Source organism: Bactrocera neohumeralis, chromosome 6 (genome assembly GCF_024586455.1).
Source record: "Bactrocera neohumeralis isolate Rockhampton chromosome 6, APGP_CSIRO_Bneo_wtdbg2-racon-allhic-juicebox.fasta_v2, whole genome shotgun sequence".
NCBI classification, from domain to species: domain Eukaryota; kingdom Metazoa; phylum Arthropoda; class Insecta; order Diptera; family Tephritidae; genus Bactrocera; species Bactrocera neohumeralis.
The window spans coordinates 59,466,878-59,485,247 of record NC_065923.1 but is presented as its reverse complement, the minus strand read 5'-3'; the positions used below and the strand labels follow the sequence as shown (position 1 = coordinate 59,485,247).

General features: G+C 35.4%; 2 protein-coding genes across 3 annotated transcripts in view; one reads left to right on the top strand and one right to left on the bottom strand.

Moving 5' to 3' along the window:
* Positions 1 to 18,370, top strand: part of LOC126762643 (unconventional myosin IC) — a 67,058-nt gene that overhangs the window by 14,200 nt on the left and 34,488 nt on the right. Inside the window, exon 2 of one of the 2 annotated variants that reach the window (XM_050479532.1) lies at positions 18,134 to 18,159. The exons of the other annotated variant lie outside the window; for it this stretch is intronic. The gene's annotated coding sequence lies outside the window, so the exon portion shown is untranslated. The remainder of the gene's footprint in view (positions 1 to 18,133; positions 18,160 to 18,370) is intronic. 2 annotated transcript variants of the gene reach the window in all.
* On the bottom strand, positions 13,489 to 14,319 carry LOC126762651 (macrophage scavenger receptor types I and II-like). Its single transcript, XM_050479548.1, has one exon. The coding sequence runs from the start codon at positions 14,284 to 14,286 to the stop codon at positions 13,489 to 13,491; it is 798 nt and encodes a 265-aa protein (XP_050335505.1). The 5' UTR covers positions 14,287 to 14,319.

Below are 18,370 nucleotides of genomic sequence, written 5' to 3'. Positions count from 1 at the left end.
TATTAAAAAAATTAATATACAGGAACGTTATAGTGAAGTGTTAGTAAGTGAAAAGTGCATAATATAAGTGAAAAAGTTATTCACAATATACAAATTACCAATGTAAAAGTTATCAATTTTTCAACTATAAATGCAAATATCTTTAAAACTATAAGTCAGCGGCAACTATATACATATATATATTCGTGATCTGGAGAACGTCACCTTTCCAGTAATACCCATTTTATTCCCGAAATCCGGGGATGCTATTCTAAATCCCAGCCGTCGTTTCCTTCAGGCATTTTCATATACAGTTCAAAAATGGAAGAAATCGGATAATAACCTCGCCAACCTCCCATATAAAGGTTATGTTGAAAATCACTAAAAGTGCGTTAACCGACTAACAAAAAACGTCAGAAACATTAAATTTTACGGAAGAAATGGCAGAAGGAAGCTGCATCCAGGTTTTTTTTAAAAATTGAAAATCGGCGTGGCGTCGCCCACTTATGGACCAAAAACCATATCTCGGGAACTACTTAACCGATTTCAATGAAATTCGGTATATAATATTTTCTTAACACCCTGATGACATGTACGAAATATGGGTGAAATCGGTTTACAACCACGCCTTCTTCCAATATAACGCTATTTTGAATTCCATCTGATGCCTTCTCTGTATAATATATACATACATTAGGAAATGAAAATACAATTCAATACTCAAAGTACACAAATTGATCTAATCTAATTAATTTTACAGCAAAATAAAAAAAATATGTAAATTATTATCACTTTATCATGCGAGAGTATAAAATGTTCGGTGACACCCGAACTTAGCCCTTCCTTACTTGTTGATATTGCACTTTGTTGAGGCATTTTTTTTTTTCTTTAATAAAATTGAATCAGCTGTTTCGGAATAAAATTTATTATACTACAGAGGTAGAACAAAAAGTATGTTCACAGTTAAGCCTTTTAACGAAGTATCAACTAACGAATTACCAAATTAACAGGCTTCGGTCTGAATACCCCTATTAAATAAAGAGCGTCTTGAGGAAACACTCCTTTATGAAAGTGAAACTCGAATCATAAATGCGAAACTCGAGTTTTAGCTCCTATTTGTTGTATATTAATAACATTTTTATGTTTTGTACGCTTTAGACTGTCTTTTTATGAAGGCTTATCAGACCTATAACTCGGAAACTGGTTTACTCGGAACGATAAATCCTTTCTACTACTATTATAAGCTCATCTAGAATACAAATACGTTTTGAAAACATATTTGCATCCGCCTATATTTGGTAATTGAGTCATTGTATCCTTATACTTACGTAAAATTATTCTATAGATTGATGTATTCATACATACATATGTAGTATATGGTATGATCGAAATTTCTCATAGTGAGGCTAAGTTGTATTTCTTGTAATTGCCGTAGCAGCATAATTTAAACAGCTTCAAATTTTCTGGAGAAATGCTTCTGTGTCAACATCTATTATTTAAATATAATGGCTGCGTTCCGATTGCATAGAGCCTACTGTCGCGGATGTGTTGTCAAACTACTTATTTTAGAAAATATACAGAAAAATATATAGAAAATAGAAACTATAAATCCCCTAATTTCCTACATGACCGTTGCCAACCAAAAGCATGTACATCTGTTTATATAGATGATTTCAAGTTGTTTCCGCAACGTAAGCCATAAAAACCGAATAACACAACATTTGTACACTTCATATGTACTTCGACACATTACGTGACAATGAGAATGATGGACGGTTAGCGGACAGATCGCGAACCACTTGCACACACTACGAGATGTCTAACACCAAAAACAATACCAACATAAGAACACGCAAAAGCTTCGAAACTAGTCATCATTGTTCATTTTATTGCTTGCGTATGGTTTTGGGTGCTAAAGAAACTTAGAAATAAAATAGTTATGTAAGCACTTTAATTTCGAGTACGAGATTGTATTTTGAACTTTTATCATAATTGTTTTGAGTTTTTTCTTTCGTAAACATGCAAGCAACAACGAAGACTTACTTAGCAACAGCATTTGAGTAGAAAGACTTCGAATTAGAAAATGTAATAGAAACCAGAAAAACGTGGTGAAATAAGATATTAGATATTTTAAGTAGTAATCTGGAAGTCTATGCATGTATGTATCTGTGTAACAGACAATCAAGAATACACTTTCACGTAAACGTAGTAAATATACCGCAATATAGATAATTTTAACTTTTAAAAACTCAACGGCCCTGACACTGGACCATATACACACTCCCCTATTACAAGAGCCAGAAAAATTATCCGTACACCTCGATATGAAAACAATAAACTAAGAAATTTGTGATCAAATAACTAAATATATAAAAATAGTATAAAAATAATATACAAAAGTTTTATTTATTATTTTCACTATACTTTGCATAAGTTTTTTTAGACATGCAATTCTGCGCTAAACCCATAAATGCTCGATGGGATTAAGGTCTGGAGATTGAGATGACGAGCGCAATTGAGTTTTTATGTTATAGAGCAACCAAAGCTTTATATTGTGTGCCGTGTGCTTTGGATCATTATCCTGTTGAAACCAAAAATCATCACCAAACCCCAACTGCTGAGCACTTTCCTTCAAATTACTTTTCAAAATGCTTAAATAGCCGAATTGATCCATTATTGAATCTATAAAAACAAGTTATCCTGCTCCTCCTGATGCCATACAACCTTAGACCATCACACCTCCTCCGCTATGTATTTTCTTTATCTAGTGCAGTACCACTCTTACGCCACACCAACGTTTTTCCTTTAATGCCAAAAGTACAAAACTTGCTTCGTCGCTGAATAAGACACGTTCCCAAAACTTTCGAGGCTTGTTAAATTGTTTGTTGGCAAAATCCAAACGTTTCTTTCTGTTCACTTCGGAAATAAAGGGCTCCCTACGTGCTACACGTGCGTGATACGCATCTTTCTTCAAAAATTTTCGTACAATATCTTCATGGAGATCCTTGTCAAACGAATTTTTAATGTTTCCACAAATTTGCGAGGCAGTAAGTCGAGAATTTGCTTTTACTGACTGTAATATTGTTCGTTTTTCTGGAACGGTCAATATACTTGGTCGACCAGAACGTGGTTTTGACACAATCGAGTTAGTTTTTTTGAATGCTTGCACGACATACTGCATAGAAGAATGAGTTCTTCCTATTATTATACCTCTTTCCCGGAACGATTTGCCCTCTTTTCTGAGTTAAAGAATAATTTTTCTTTAGCCAGCGCTAATTTCTTTAATTTTAGGTGCCATCGCGAATTTTTGCACAAAGAAAAAACTCTAATAACTGTAAAGTGAACTGTTCAAAGCTGTCTGTCAAGGCTATTAACAAAGATGTTTAAATTAAATCAAAATGTACTTATTAATTTAAGTCGACTTATAGCCCTGGCAGACGAGCAAAATTAATACGCATTAGCAACGTTAATGCGCATTGAAATTTTATGGTGACAGACGGCAGATTTGTGCATTTAGACAGCTGATTGTGAAATTTGTTTATTTATTAAAAAAAAAAGTTTTGGTATTTTTGGAAAATCAATATAAATTTAAAGAAAAAATTCGTTTATTATTAACAAAGATAGTAAAGCGAAATTAAAAATAATAATTGATTGTAATGCGAAAAAAGTGTGTGAAAAAGTTAAGAATATTGGAAAAATGGATAGCAAACTGTGCGTTGTTTATCTTCTGCCATCTAAAAATATTAAAATTTGTTTTTGTTAATATACTTACACATAATTTAATTAGCAATATGAAACTGCTGACCTCTGATCCTGTAAACGCAAAGGAGGCGGTAGACTTCAAGCGACATCTGTCAAAAAATCGCAAAAATCGGCCATCTTTGAGCATTGTTGCCTACTCAAATTTGGAAAATTGTGCTAAAAGCACGTAATTCTTGAGCATTACAAATTTGCATTAACATGGGTCAAATGCGCAAATAAATGTAAATTAAGCCCGCTAATGCAAATTAGCGCTGTCGTCTGTCAGGGCTATTACATGTTGCTACAAAATTGAGCACATTTTCATTCATATGAGCTTATGATACATATTTTTGTCTGTTTTCGAGCATATGCTTCATAGAAAACAGCAGAAAAGCTAATGTAAAGGTCAATTCATAGTTAACGCCGCTAAATGGTTACTTTTTTACTACAAAACTATGTCGAGCTTACCTTGTTAATTAACAGTAAGTCATTTGCTAATAGTTCACACCGTAAAATTCATATTCAGTCTAATTCCCATATCGTCAAACCACAAATGGCAAGGCTAATGAGTACCCTATTGTCATCAACCTTGTTATTAGCGGCATTTATTGCATATCTCTTTACACGTTTAGAGTTGCTGGTTTTCCCGCTTTTCACGCAACGTTATGCTTTCATTAAAATTAAACACCTCAGAGTAGTCATAACTAATGGGCACTTTAAAAGGCCGGCAACATTTCGAATGGAGAAAATGAAAGCAAGAAAAATATTCAAGATATTTCGCTTCACGATTACAAAATACTAATATGCGTATTAATGTGATTATAACAAATATAAATAGTTTACATTATATGGTGTCTAGCAGGCAGACACTGTATGACACGAATGTAATGTATTCTTGCCTTGTAGAAGAATCGCCAAATTCAGTATGGTAAAGAAATTGAACTCTCTGTTTAAGGGTTAAAGATATTACATTTTCAGACAAAATCAGCCAAAGAATTCCTATGGGTTGTTGGCATAACAAACGTCCGGTGACAGTCCTGCACTGAAACCTAACCTAAATAAGTACATGTAATCTACGTTGCCAACGCACAAAGGATCATAAATCTTTCGCAGAACTTTTCCCTCGAAAACTCGCAACATCGCACCTGTTAGCAAGAGATATCCTGCGTTGGATTTCGAGGCTGGCGTTGTTGTTGGTGATGATGCTGGTTCCTAAGTAGACGAAATTATCTACGTCTTCGAAGTTAGGACTGTCGACAGTAACGTGGGTATCTGGTCGCGAGTGCGACGACTGTTTGTTTGATGACAGAAGATATTTCGTCTTGCCCTCGGTCACCACCAGACCCATATGCATCGCTGCCATATCCATTCTGGAGAAAGCAGAACTAATGGCGCGGTTGTTAAGGCCAATGATGTCAATATCATCAGCATACGCCAGCAGCACTCTTATAGAACATTTTACCTTCTCGGTTTAGTTCTGCAGCTCGAATTATTTTCTCCAGAAGAAAGTTGAAGAAGTCACGCGAAAGAGAGTCGCCTTGTCTGAAACCTCGTTTGGTATCGAACTGCTCGGAGAGGTGCTTCCCGATCCGGACGGAGCTTTTGGTGTTGCTCAACGTCAGGTCGGGCAATGGAACGTATACTCCATCGTCATCGATAGGGTAATCGGGTTCGCCTTCCCGTGGCGTTATGCATTCACTGCCATTCAGCAGGCTGGAGAAGTGTTCCCTCCATAATATTAGTATGCTCTGGGCATCGGTTACTAGATCACCTCCTTGGATTTTACAAAAGTATGCTCCGGTGTTGAAACCTTCGGTTACCCGCCGAATTTTTTCTTAGAATTTTTGAGTCGGCCCCTGTCGGCTAGCTTGTCAAGCTCTTCATACTCACGCATTTCGGCCTCTTTCTTTTTCTGTCTGAAAATGCGTCTCGCTTCCCTCTTCAACTCTCGGTATCTATCCCATCCCGCACGTGTTGTGGTCGATCGTAACGTTACGAGGTATCCAGTATGTTTTCTCTCCGCTGCGGCATGGCACTCGTCATCGTACCAGCTGTTCTTTTGCATTTTCCGAAAGCCAATGGTTTCAGTTGCAGCTGTACGTAAGGAGTTTGAAATGCCGTCCCACAGTTCCGTTAGATCCTTTCAGCGATATGTTGAAGAACCTCGCTTTGATGCGGATTGTGGCTAGACGTTTATCCACCGGAGTGAATAATAGTACTCGGCGACGGACTCTCTCTCCCACCACGAATCCCACACCAAATTTGCGCTCCTTTATATGGCCACTGTAGTAAATGCCACAAGGACCTACTCGCCTCAGTCCTTGTCCCGTCCATCGCATTTCTTGGACGGCGGTGATGTCAGCCTTCACTCTAACGAGGACATCAACCAGCTGGGCAGCGGCACCTTCTCAATTAAGGGACCGGACATTCCAGGAGCCTGCCCTCAAATCGTAGTCCTCATTTCGTTTGGAATGGTCGTCATCAAAAATGGGGGGTATCTCATCCCGGGCTGTCGATTAGTTTTCATTGGTATTGTTTTTTGAGTGGCGGGTCCCATACCCAGCGCACAACCCTTTGGAGGGGATGTTTCGCCTTCTCACTTATGCTCGCCTTCAAACGGATGTTCTTAGGCTACTCAGAGGATATTTGGTCAAAGACCGGAAGTCGTGAGCTGCTAAAAGAATCATTTCTGGCCACTCCCAAGTGAATGGCGATCAGAGAATTTTCCTCACTTGCGTGAACTTTTACATATGACTCCATCCTCTAAGTGTAGTTAAAATAAAAATGTTAAATACTAATAAAAAAATCGAATCCAATCAAACCGCTGTGACAAGTACATACATATATGTAGCAAACTTGGTAGAGGAACTAGCTTGACTTTGGCTACGTACATACTTATGTACATTGATAATATTTTTCTAAAATGCATAGTCATATTTATAATACCCATTTTTGCAAAAAACACTTATGATTGACGTTGATTACCAACCATGCGTTCGTTGGGGTTTTTACCGTTTTAAATTATTTTAGTCATATGTATAGTCACCAAATTCCTTTTTATAGGTGTTATAACGTCGGCTATTTTTTCTAAATAAATTATTGGCAACACGTAAGTGCAATATCATTTATATTTTTGTTCGAGTAATTCTCGATGTTATTATCAGTTCCATAGAATTTTATACATAGTTTGTGATACAATTTACAGCTGTGATTAAAGTCGATATGAAACAATAAATACCAAGTAAAATGCATTTTTATTTGTGCGTAATCAATTGGCCGTTAAATTGATAGGCAACTATTAAAAATATGCATTTGATTGGTTAGTTCGAATATAAGCTACAAAATTTAGTAACTAATAAAACCGTAGCAATTTCTCGAAATCCACATTTCCTCAAAGTCCACAATTTCTGTCTGAAAATGTCATTGTTAACGAGGTTAATGATATCTGAATTTCAGAAAATAGTTACCCAAACATGCAGTTAAAGGCACAAAGTGAATAAAAAGCACTTGGAAAGTATTGTTATCATGTCTGTCACGCACATTCAAAGTTTATCAAGATTATATTGTTATAAAATATAGAGATATACCACTGTGTGCCGAAACGTTCTGAACGTTTGAAAAGGCCTTCGGTGATCATTCTTTGTCGCGAGCGAGGACTTCAGCAAACTCAAACGACCGCTCCAGGAAAACCGTTTTGAGTCAATTGAAGGCATTAAATGTGAATCGATACGCGCATTGACGTGGACTGGCTATGCTGGAAATTAACTTTAACAACAGTTCCGAGAATTGGAAAGACCGTTGGCACAAGAAACACAAGGTCTTTAAAAATAAGGTAAATATTATATGTGACCTGGTCTACGAAAAGGGAGCTAACGTGCGAAAACTAGTTTTCTGGGAAAAGCTGTTAAAAATAATCGTCAGTTTCTCGTTATCTCATTAATTCTTCCCCTTTTTTTTGACACCAAAGCCCCCTTTCCGTAGACCAGGTCACATATGATATTTACTAACGTCTAGATTTTTCTTGTGTTCTTTTTGAAAATGATTAAGATTCATATACTTGTACAGCATATATTTTTGTAGACAGAAATTCTTTCTTACTTGAATGCCAGCAGTTTAATTATAAGCAATAAATTGCTAAAAGATAAAGCTGCCGTTCAAATTGATCTAAATCAAGTTCTTGTCTGAAAAAAAATGTTTAAAAACAATTCAAGTGTGATCAATTGATGGCAACATTTTTAATCAAAAATCTAATAAAACGGAGACACAACCAAAATAGAAGAATGTATAATAATATTCAAAGATGACATAACATTGTTATCATGTACGATAAAAGAACAGGTTGAGTGCAGAAATAGGGTATTACTATTTGAGTTTTTATATCTTTTTACTTCTGAGTCAAACATTTTCGTATTTCGGTGTTTTATTTAGTTAAACTACTCAACTACTTCAAGTGCAACTGTGTGCGCTGCGCATACTCACACTGCTGCAATCTCCGACCATGTTATTCTGTTCGGATTTCTAATTCATAAAGTTATCATACCGAAGTTAACGTTCTTCTTGTTTTTTTTTTGTATTGAATTTCTTACAGGGTAGTATTTACTGTACTGTATACAAATATGCACCAATAAATGTATCAGCATTATCAATTACTCCAGAACAAATTAATAGGAAATGTTAAATATTGAAAGATAAGCATAAGATTGGACGCCAAGAAATTATTTCAGAAACTAAATTATTTCAGAAAAGTAGCGATTTTTTCAATAAAATAATCACTAATATTTTGTTCCGTAATACTTAATTAACTTCATTCTATAGTCGTTATGTTGTAATAATGTACCTAATTATCTCATTTTTGTTCAATGACCTCAGTATTTCAATTCAATTAATTATCAAAGCATATTTACATTCAATGACTGTTAAAATAATGACTCAAGAGCCATCGGGATTGAAATGTGTCAATATTGCGACGTGCGACATGTCAACGTACGTTATCACTGAATAAATACTTATTTCGACTTTTCAAACGAAAGTACGCCTCTACAACATAAGTATGAACAAAGAAAATGTGTGTAACGTATAATGATTCATACCCTCATAATATCTGTACTAATTAGTCACAAATGGTTTATGAAAGTTTCCGATAAATAGGCGGCAAATAACTATAACTTTATTTTAAATATTTACGAATGTCATTTGCACTAAGTAGGTGTAATAAATTCGTCAAAGTTATAATTTTAATGTTATGATAACAAACAATTAAGATTTATAGTAGATAGAAGCAGTGTATTTGAACTTTTCCGATAATGTCACGAAAGGAAATGATAATGATTTTTCGATTAGATACCAAATTTTATCCACCAAACCTATTTTAGAATTCTTCAAGAATAAACCCGACATGATACTTCGAATTAGATAGAAAAGTTAGCCTCTAAGGCTACACTTAGATACTCGCGACTACAGTTCCCAGTTCGTACCTTTCGCCATGTCTATAAATAAACCTTAGGACCAAACAATGTCCAATTGCGGTTTAAAATTGGAAAGTTAATTTTTTCCCATAGCCAACTGTTGTCTGCTGGCAAAACCATCGAATCTTTATGTGCTAGCTAAGAACGGATTAACTAAGAATATTGTGCAATTAAAAGTTCTAAATTAAAATAAAATGGAAAATATTGATAATTCATAAAACATATTTTACTGTATTCAATAGTTTAAAATAGTATATACACTACACAATAGTATATACACTAAATAATATTTTTGATTAAATAACAGTACAGTATACGAGGTTTGTACAAAAAATTTCGCAAATTCTGAATTTTCGTTGGCTACGTACATCCGATTTTCTATTGTTTTATTGCGTTATGTTGGTACTAATATCTCTTAATTATGACGTGGTCTGTCATTTTGAATGTTTAGTTACTTTTTGACAGTTTTTTTCTTGGTCTTCGATTTTTGTAAGGTTTTGCTTACAGTTTTCTTCGATTGCTGCCAATAAAGAATATTACCGGCAAGTTATCCGCCAAAAAAGGCCCGGATTTGTGGAAGAACAAAAATTGCTGCATCGGAAGACGAGCTAAAGAAGATTAGAAAAAAATACTTTTATATTCTGAGAAAATAGTTCGCACTACAGGATTATGAATCGTGAATTTAGTGTTATTTTCTGAAACTGTATGCAGGACCATCATTTTTCTATTTCTAATATTTCGAAAGCTGGTTTCTATATATACAAATTATGAGCAATAAGCTTGAATGAATGTTTGGCAAATTTACTCATTAGAATATAGGATTTGTCACAAATTTATTTGCATATTGTATGTATCCTACTTGTATATATACATATATATATATATGTATATACAGATGTTTACTCATATATCTGAAATTAAAACTCGCAATTACTCGAATGAGCATAACTGCTTACCATTGATTAATTATCAAAACATTTGCATTCAAAAGTTGTTTGGCATGAGCGAACATAGGAAAAATAAAGGAAAGAAACAAAAATTGATTACTCTTTGCCTGAGTTGGGAATTAAAAACAATTCAAATGTGATCAATTGATGGCCAGATTTTTAATCAAAAATCTAAAAAAACGGAGACACAGCCACAATGACAAAAATGTATAATAATATTCAAAGATGACATAACGTTGTTATCATGTACGATAAAAGAACAGGTTGAGTGCCTGAACATTAGGGTATGACTATTTGAGTTTTTATAAATATTTACTTCTGGGCCAAACATTTTCGTATTTCGGTGTTTTACTTAGTTAAACTATTCAACTACTTCAAGTGCAGCCGTGTGCGCTGTGCATACTTACAAAATTACCATATACCTGTCATGTTTTGTAAAATGTTTCATAACATGTGATCAATCGAATCAAGTGGTTTATTTGTTTATTGATAAAATTCTTAAGTGATAATGCCCTACACTTAAGTGTTAGTATTCCGAAATATACCTTACTAAAATTACTTCATATACATATGTAACATAATACATATGTGTACAAAAATATATTAGACCGATCGTTAAAAATGTATAATGCTTTTCTTGGATATGAGACGGTATTATTACAGAGGCAATAACTTTCGTAAAATTAATTAAATTAAAATAAAGTCAGTAGCTATCACGTGAGCATTCTACAATAAACAGCGAATGCAGAAACAAGAATCAAATGGATAGGAAAGATAAAAATATTTAGTACTGCCAATGTATATTATTTTATTGTTAAATATAGTGCACTAAGTCAATTTTTCATTAAATTGTATTACGCCTCGGACACTAATATACACATTCATTATTGAAATAAAATTTTAAACTTTTTGAAGTGTCGTGGACCAAGGCTCGTTCTTCGAGTGGCATTTTGCGGAAAACAAGGTGGGAAAGCAAAGATTGTAAGTTTAGGTTCATGAAAGTCGTCATCTCATTATCAGAATGACAGTCGAAAAACGATTCCGCTGTAGTACAATCAAAGTACGGTTCGAATCAAATAGAGAGCGTTAATCACCTTATTCCATAGTTATACAATTTTGAGTTTGCTATCACCGCTAGCATGTAAACTAATCCGTTCAAAACGAGGTAGAAATTCAATGCGAGACATACTTTTTGATATTTTCTATATGTTTTTTGTTCTTTCACTACGACTCATATGAACATATTTTTCTTTGACAATGGTTGTTATGAAAGCTGACCTTTCTAAAACTTTTTCTCAGTAAAGTTTTGAGAAGATCGATATTCGAAATTGGCTTGAAAAGTTTACCCTTATGTTGATAAGATAAAATACGTCGTGACTTTTTTCCCAAACATTTAAAAGCCACTCAGTCATATGAGACTTAGTTGAAAGAAGAGGTTGTCGCTAAAAATATAAATAACTTAAAGACATTTTCGGGGGTAAATATTCGCGAAATGCGGCACTGAACAGAATTGAAATTATAGATTTTCGAAATCTAAAAATACCGAAAATATATATTTTATTCAATAGTAACTAGGTTAAGAAAGTTTAACAAATTTTATCCAAAAAAACATTTTTTTTTTAATTTTGTGAAATTTCCTTCAAGGGAACTTCGCTTAAGACACACAAATGATCCCCTCGTTTGGAGAAAGGGATAAGGAAAGCAAATGTTTAAAATACTTTAGAGATTTGGGAGTTTTCAAATTCGATATCAACTTCTTCCACTTTTTTTCATTTTCCTTGCTTTTCCGATATTTAGTTTTGTAGTTACTTAGCACCATATAGAAGGTGCCTTCCAAAGTAAACAGGACTTAAAAAAACAGAGAAATTGGTTTTTTTGGCAAAATCAATTTATTTTATTCAAAATAGTCTCCTTCAGCTTTTTGCACGGTCCAAAAGCATATCGAACGAGTGCTTTAACTCGTTGGCCGGTATAGCCGCCAGTATGTTGGTGCAAGCCTTTTGAATGGCCTCTACGTCTGCAACGCTTTCCTTTCATGAGCAAATGCATTTTTCCGAAAAGGAAGAAGTCGCACGGTGCCATATCAGGTGAATACGGGGAGTGGTTAATGGTTGAAATGTGATGGTCAAATAATCAGTCACAAGCGTCGATCGATGAGAGCAATTTTTGGTCGTCAGTCAATTTGTACGGTACAAACTGTGCACACACCTTTCGTAAGCCCAAATGTTCGATCAAAATGCGATAAATCGATGTTTTGAAGATGTTCAATTCCATTTCCATTTATGTCCTCACGACCACTTTGAAAACGTTGAAACCACTCGTGCACACTGCTACGGGATAGGAAATCATCGCCATAAACTTGTTTCATCAATTGAAACGTTTCGGTAAAAGTTTTACTAATTTTAAAACAAAATTTAATGTTAGCTTTTTTTTCGAAGCTCATTTTCGCACCGATAACACAAACATATTGACACTTAAAACGCAATAACTTCACTTCCAATCTATGAAATGTCATTTCCACTGAACAATCGATAAAGATAGCAGATTCTAATGCACCAGTCGACATATAGATGGCGCCACCAGGGGACACTAGATTCAAAAAGTCCTGTTTAATTTGTTACGCAGCTTGTATTTATCACCGTAGTTTTCTTTACGTTTGTTTTTGAAAGTGAATCATTAGAGGATCGGTTATATAGATTTCATAGCAAATTGAATCATCGCCTCTGAAAAATAAGTAGACTTGTCTCATTTCTGTACGAACTTTTGGTGAAAGTTTTTATAATCGTATATACATACATATGTAAGTATGTACATATCATTGGTTTAAACAAAAAGCACATTAACCTAACACCAATGTTTACACATGGCTGTTTTACAATATAATATTTACCCTGCCTTAGCGAAAAACAGAAGCTTATAGCTATTATAAACGTTTTAAAGTATAAAATATTGGCTATAAAACAAGTACGCGCACAATGAATTCATTACACGTTTCAAACTTGGCTGCAGGATGAGTAATGTGCCAACAACCCGCATATTCGCACATAATAAAGCGGCTCACCCCGATATTTCGCTTCAAGTGCAGACATATTTACATACACACATAATTCCAAACGAGTATGTCCATAAAATTCGCAGATGTGAATATCCAACCTCGGTATTGTCTGAGTCAGCGCAGCCAAGCAATAAACAAAGTCAGAGAATAGCAATTGTTTCATTGAATATGTATTTTGCGGCTTTTCTTAATAACATAAACAAATGTAAATAGCAAATGTTGATTGAGATAAATTTTTTTCAAGCGAATAAAAAACTTTACGTTGAACCTTGCAACTTGGCGAATTTATTTATTTCCAAAATTAACCAAAATTTAAAAAACGAAAGAATGTTGGCAGTGATTCCTTCTCTTTGCTATTTTCTTTCACCCCACTCGCCTCGGTGGTGGTTCTTAGTGTTTTAGAGTGAAATTTTGATTTTTCTAAAGATCTTTGTGAGTCTAGATTAAGTGCACGAAAACGTGCAAATGGAAAGCTAGCAATCGTTCCATTCGGGTAAATAAATATCGGATAACCACCAAAACCATAACCAGGGTAACTACCAAAACCCGGATAGCCATAACCAGGGTAGCCACCATAACCCGGATAACCGCCATAACCAGGGTAGCTACCATAACCCGGATAACCGCCATTACCAGGATAACCGCCGTAACCAGGATAACCGCCATTACCAGGATAACCGCCATAACCGTAATCTCCATCATAACCAGGATGATGTGGCGGCCTTGTAGTATAAGGATATTGTGTGGGCACAACTAACTGTAAATAAGGTTTACTGCCTTCATGATGAAATTTCGGCGTTGCAATCAAATTCTTCCGATGTTGCTGTAGTTCGGGTCTCCTCGCAGCATTTTCACAAACTACTGACGGTTCCGTTTTTAAGTCGTTATTCGTATCTGTAGTGTTCTTGACATCCTCAGCTTCTATTATAACGGTATCTGTGTCTGCTTCAGCCGATGATTCCACGGTTGTGTTAACGGTTTTCACCTGCTTAGTAGAATTCACGTTTATTTCAATTAGTTTTTGTTCCTTCTCATTCAATTGACCCAAATCCTTCTTAACAACTGCGCGACCTTCTGTTATGTCTGAAATTTCTTTCATTAATTGAGTCGGAGTCGTCACCACAAAGGCCACAAAAAGGACTGTCAGAAAAAGGAGACGTAATAAAATTTATTATTAATCAAAGTGATTTTCCAACTCACCCAAAAGTAGAAATGAAATTGTGTTCTCGTGCATCTTTTCAAAAATAAACTACAATCTCCGAGAGCAGGTCACACGCTTTTATACAAAAACCACTAAGTGGAAAATGGTGAAATTTTATGTAAATTGGTATTACGTAAAATCTTGAAACTAATGGACTTTGATAAAATTTAAAACTTTTATGATGTTGTTTCTGGATAGAAATTCTTTTCACTTTTCCTCACTATGTCGAACATGTTGAAATAGCACAAAACTTTTGAGATCGTAAACACCTTTTTTTTTTGGTTTGATTACTTCTAAGCACGATTACCATATGAATTGATTTTCGATAAAATGCTGACCGCACCTTCTTCATTGGATAGAAAAAATACTTATGGAGAAAAACATAAATAATTTCATGCTGCAACTTCTTAAGCGTTAAGACCGTTTATTAACCAAAAGTGACAATTTTATGGACTACTTTAGATCAATTTGGGATTAGCAATGTAAGAAGAGGGAAACTTAAACGAACTGCCTGTCAAACAGCTGGCGTTAATTATTTCAGCGCCATCGAATAACCGATGCTCTTATAGAATTTTTACCATTGTTTGAAATGCAGTGAAAAATTTACTGAGGTAAAAATTTTAAAATTTTTTGGTTAGAATTTTAGCAAATTTTTGTCTACACAGCCGTGACGATCGATCCCTGCGGAAAACTGTCGCTCAAGTAATTTTGTACAAATTTACCAGCATACTTGACTGCAAGCATGTAATAAGGGAGGGCTAAGACCGGGAGCAACCGAACATTTTATACTCCTGTAACTTGATGTTGTTATTAAAGCCCACCGTCAACAAACTGATTGGACCTTATCAATGTGGCTTCAGACCTGGAAAATCAACAACCGACCAGATATTCACCATGCGGAAAAGACCCGTGAAAGAAGAATCGACACACACCACCTCTTCGTCGATTTCAAAGCTGCTTTCTACAGCACGAAAAGGAGCTGCCTTTATGCCGCGACGTCTGAATTTGGTATCCCCGCAAAACTAATACTGTGTAAACTGACGTTGAGTAACAAAAAGCTCCGTCAGGATCGGGAAGGACCTCTCCGATTCGATAGTGGTTTCAGACAAGGCGACTGTGCGACTTCTTCAACCTGCTTCTGGAAAGAACTAAATAGAGAAGGTACCATCTTCTATAAGAGTGTACAGCTGCTGGCGTATACCGATGATTCTGCTTTTCCAAACTGGACAAGGAAGCACAGAAAATGGGTCTGGCAGTGAACGAGGGCAAAACGAAATATCTCCTGTCATCAAACAAACAGTCGTCGCACTCGCGACTTGGCTCTCACGTCACTGTTGACAGTCATAACTTTGAAATTTTAGATAGTTTCGTATATTTGGGAACCAGCATAAACACCACCAACAATGTCAGCCAGGAAATCCAACGCAGGATAACTCTTGCCAACAGGTGCTACCTCGGACTGAGTAGGCAATTGAAAAGTAAAGTCCTCTCTCGACGAACAAAAGCTAAACTCTATAAGTCGCTCATAATTCCCGTCCTGCTATATGGTGCGGAGGCTTGGGCGATGACAGCAGCCGATGAGTCGACGTTACGAGTTTTCGAGAGAAATTCTGCGAAAGATTTATGGTCCTTTGCGCATTGGCCACGGCGAATACCGTATTCGATGGAACGATGAGCTGTACGAGATATACGACGACATCTACATAGTTCAGCGAATTAAAAGACAGCGGCTACGCTGGCTAGGTCATGTAGTCCGGATGGACGAAAACACTCCAGCTCTGAAAGTATTCGACGCAGTACCCGCCGGAGGAAGCAGAGGAAAAGGAAGACCTCCACTCCGTTGGAAGGACCAAGTGGAGACGGCCCTGGCTTCGCGCTGTGGTTAACTCGGCTATAATCGCTTAAGCGGTTTCTACGCCAATTAAGAAGAAGAAGAAGTTAACGTAATAAAAAAATATTCCCTGGGTTTCATAGAGTATTTCATATACAATCACAAATCATGTGGTATAACGTCAACCGGGTGTTCGAAAATCCTCATATTAGTTTTATGGGATTTTCCGAGTTTACAACAAGTTTGTAAACATTTTTGATACATAGACATACCATCGTCAGGATAGGATTAACCCTGAATTTCAATTGCATATATCACACATTGACCGATATTTGCGGGAAAAAGTCAACTAAAGGTACTGTGGTTCACATATTCGATACCTAGGGGATTGAACAGTTTCTGCTGGATTTGGACAATTTTGGGTCAATGGTAGCATACTTTAAAGGCATTATTCGTTCCACGTTTTATATCGTTATATTAATTGCTTTTTTGATTTGTGTACTGGAAAGTGAAAGATTCAAAAAAATTAAATTGTAGTATATGGAAAGTAGGCGTTATTGCAGTCCGATTATGACATGGGAATGCCAGGTATTAAATTTAGTCGAAATCGGTCGGTCGGGTCCCGAGATATGTGATTTCGCCTAAATTTCGACCCCGGCTCCACTAAAGCCTTCTCATATCATTGCGGGTTGTTCCGATTTACTGTTTTGAACATGTCTACTAAGTTACATCGAAATATCTTAATTTTTACACAAATTACATCTTACACGAACGGACAGACAGGCCCACACTCGACGACGACTCTTGGTTTTTGCACCACGATAATGCACCGTCGCATACTGCATTGATTATTCGTGAGATTTTCGCCAAATTTTTCACCAATATCGTATCAGTGTGACTTCTGGATGTTCAACAAACTCGAACGACCGCTCTGAGGAAGCTGTTTGGAGTCAATTGAAGTCATTAAAGGTGAATCTGTACGCGCGAATAATCCGGAAATTGATATTTCAACAACTGTTTCGAGGATTTGAAAAAACGTTGGCACAAGCGTATTAGTAGAGTATAAAAACAAAGTTTGCTCTGATACATATTGAAAGTAGCTGTTATAAAAATGAGATCCAAAAGTTGTAGGATAGAAAATAGTCGATATATTGATATGTAAGTAACCAATTCATTGATTTGAATAGTAAAAACGAGTGAAAACTCATCACCTAACGCTCTCTGGAAAAAAATAACAGTCCAGAAAATGCCTAGTTTTTAAGCTTCGCAAAACACCGCTGGCCATAAAATAAGCAAGGTAATGGATTTATCTGAATGACTGTATACCAAGATGAAATGGCAATGACATTTTATTTCCTAATTTCAAAGTTGATGATCATGTACGATATGTACAATTTGTTATAAAGCAAAAATCAATTATAGCATTTTCATAATGTCACCTCATGGACTCCTTGTTGGCAAAAAAGTGGGACAGTTGGGACAGGAGGTTTTCTTGAGGCGAACATTTTTCACAGCAAGATCATTTACCTGGCGTTGTCCTAATTGAAACACATTCAATCCCTATTGACTAAAGCTGGTCGCTTCTGGGGAATTACTTCCTTCAGACGATCCTATTGTTGGCAGTACAGGTCTAAATAAAAGGTTTGGCTATAAAGAAGCCACCTGTAGTAGATTATTCCCTGTAAATTCCATGAAACACATAGCAAAACTTTAAGCACAATTTATTTTAAAACGGTATATATGTACATACATACATATGTGGTCTTTAACTTGAACTACCTTGAACTTACGAGTTTGAAAGAAATACATACATATATGAAACAATTACCATAAAATATTATTTACTAATACTCGTAACAATAATTTGTTAAGTTTTAAATAAATGATAATAACTTATATTTAATTTTTTTATAGGATTTTGCAGAAGGACACTCTTGAAGGTAAATGTGAATTGATTGTTAATTATGAAAAAATTGTAACCTCATTGTATATACGAATGCTACTTTTTATTGAGACACCGTTACCTATTCCTAAAAAATCTAAGTATTAAAATTAATTTAAGTATTAAATTAATTGCTGTCGATATACAAATGGATATTAATTTTAACGTGATTATTATTATTTGTACTATTTTACTTAAAATTATTAAAT

Coding starts and splice junctions, on each gene's coding strand:
- LOC126762651 (XM_050479548.1), bottom strand. CDS start 14,286: ATGAAAGAAATTTCAGACATAACAGAAGGTCGCGCAGTTGTTAAGAAG.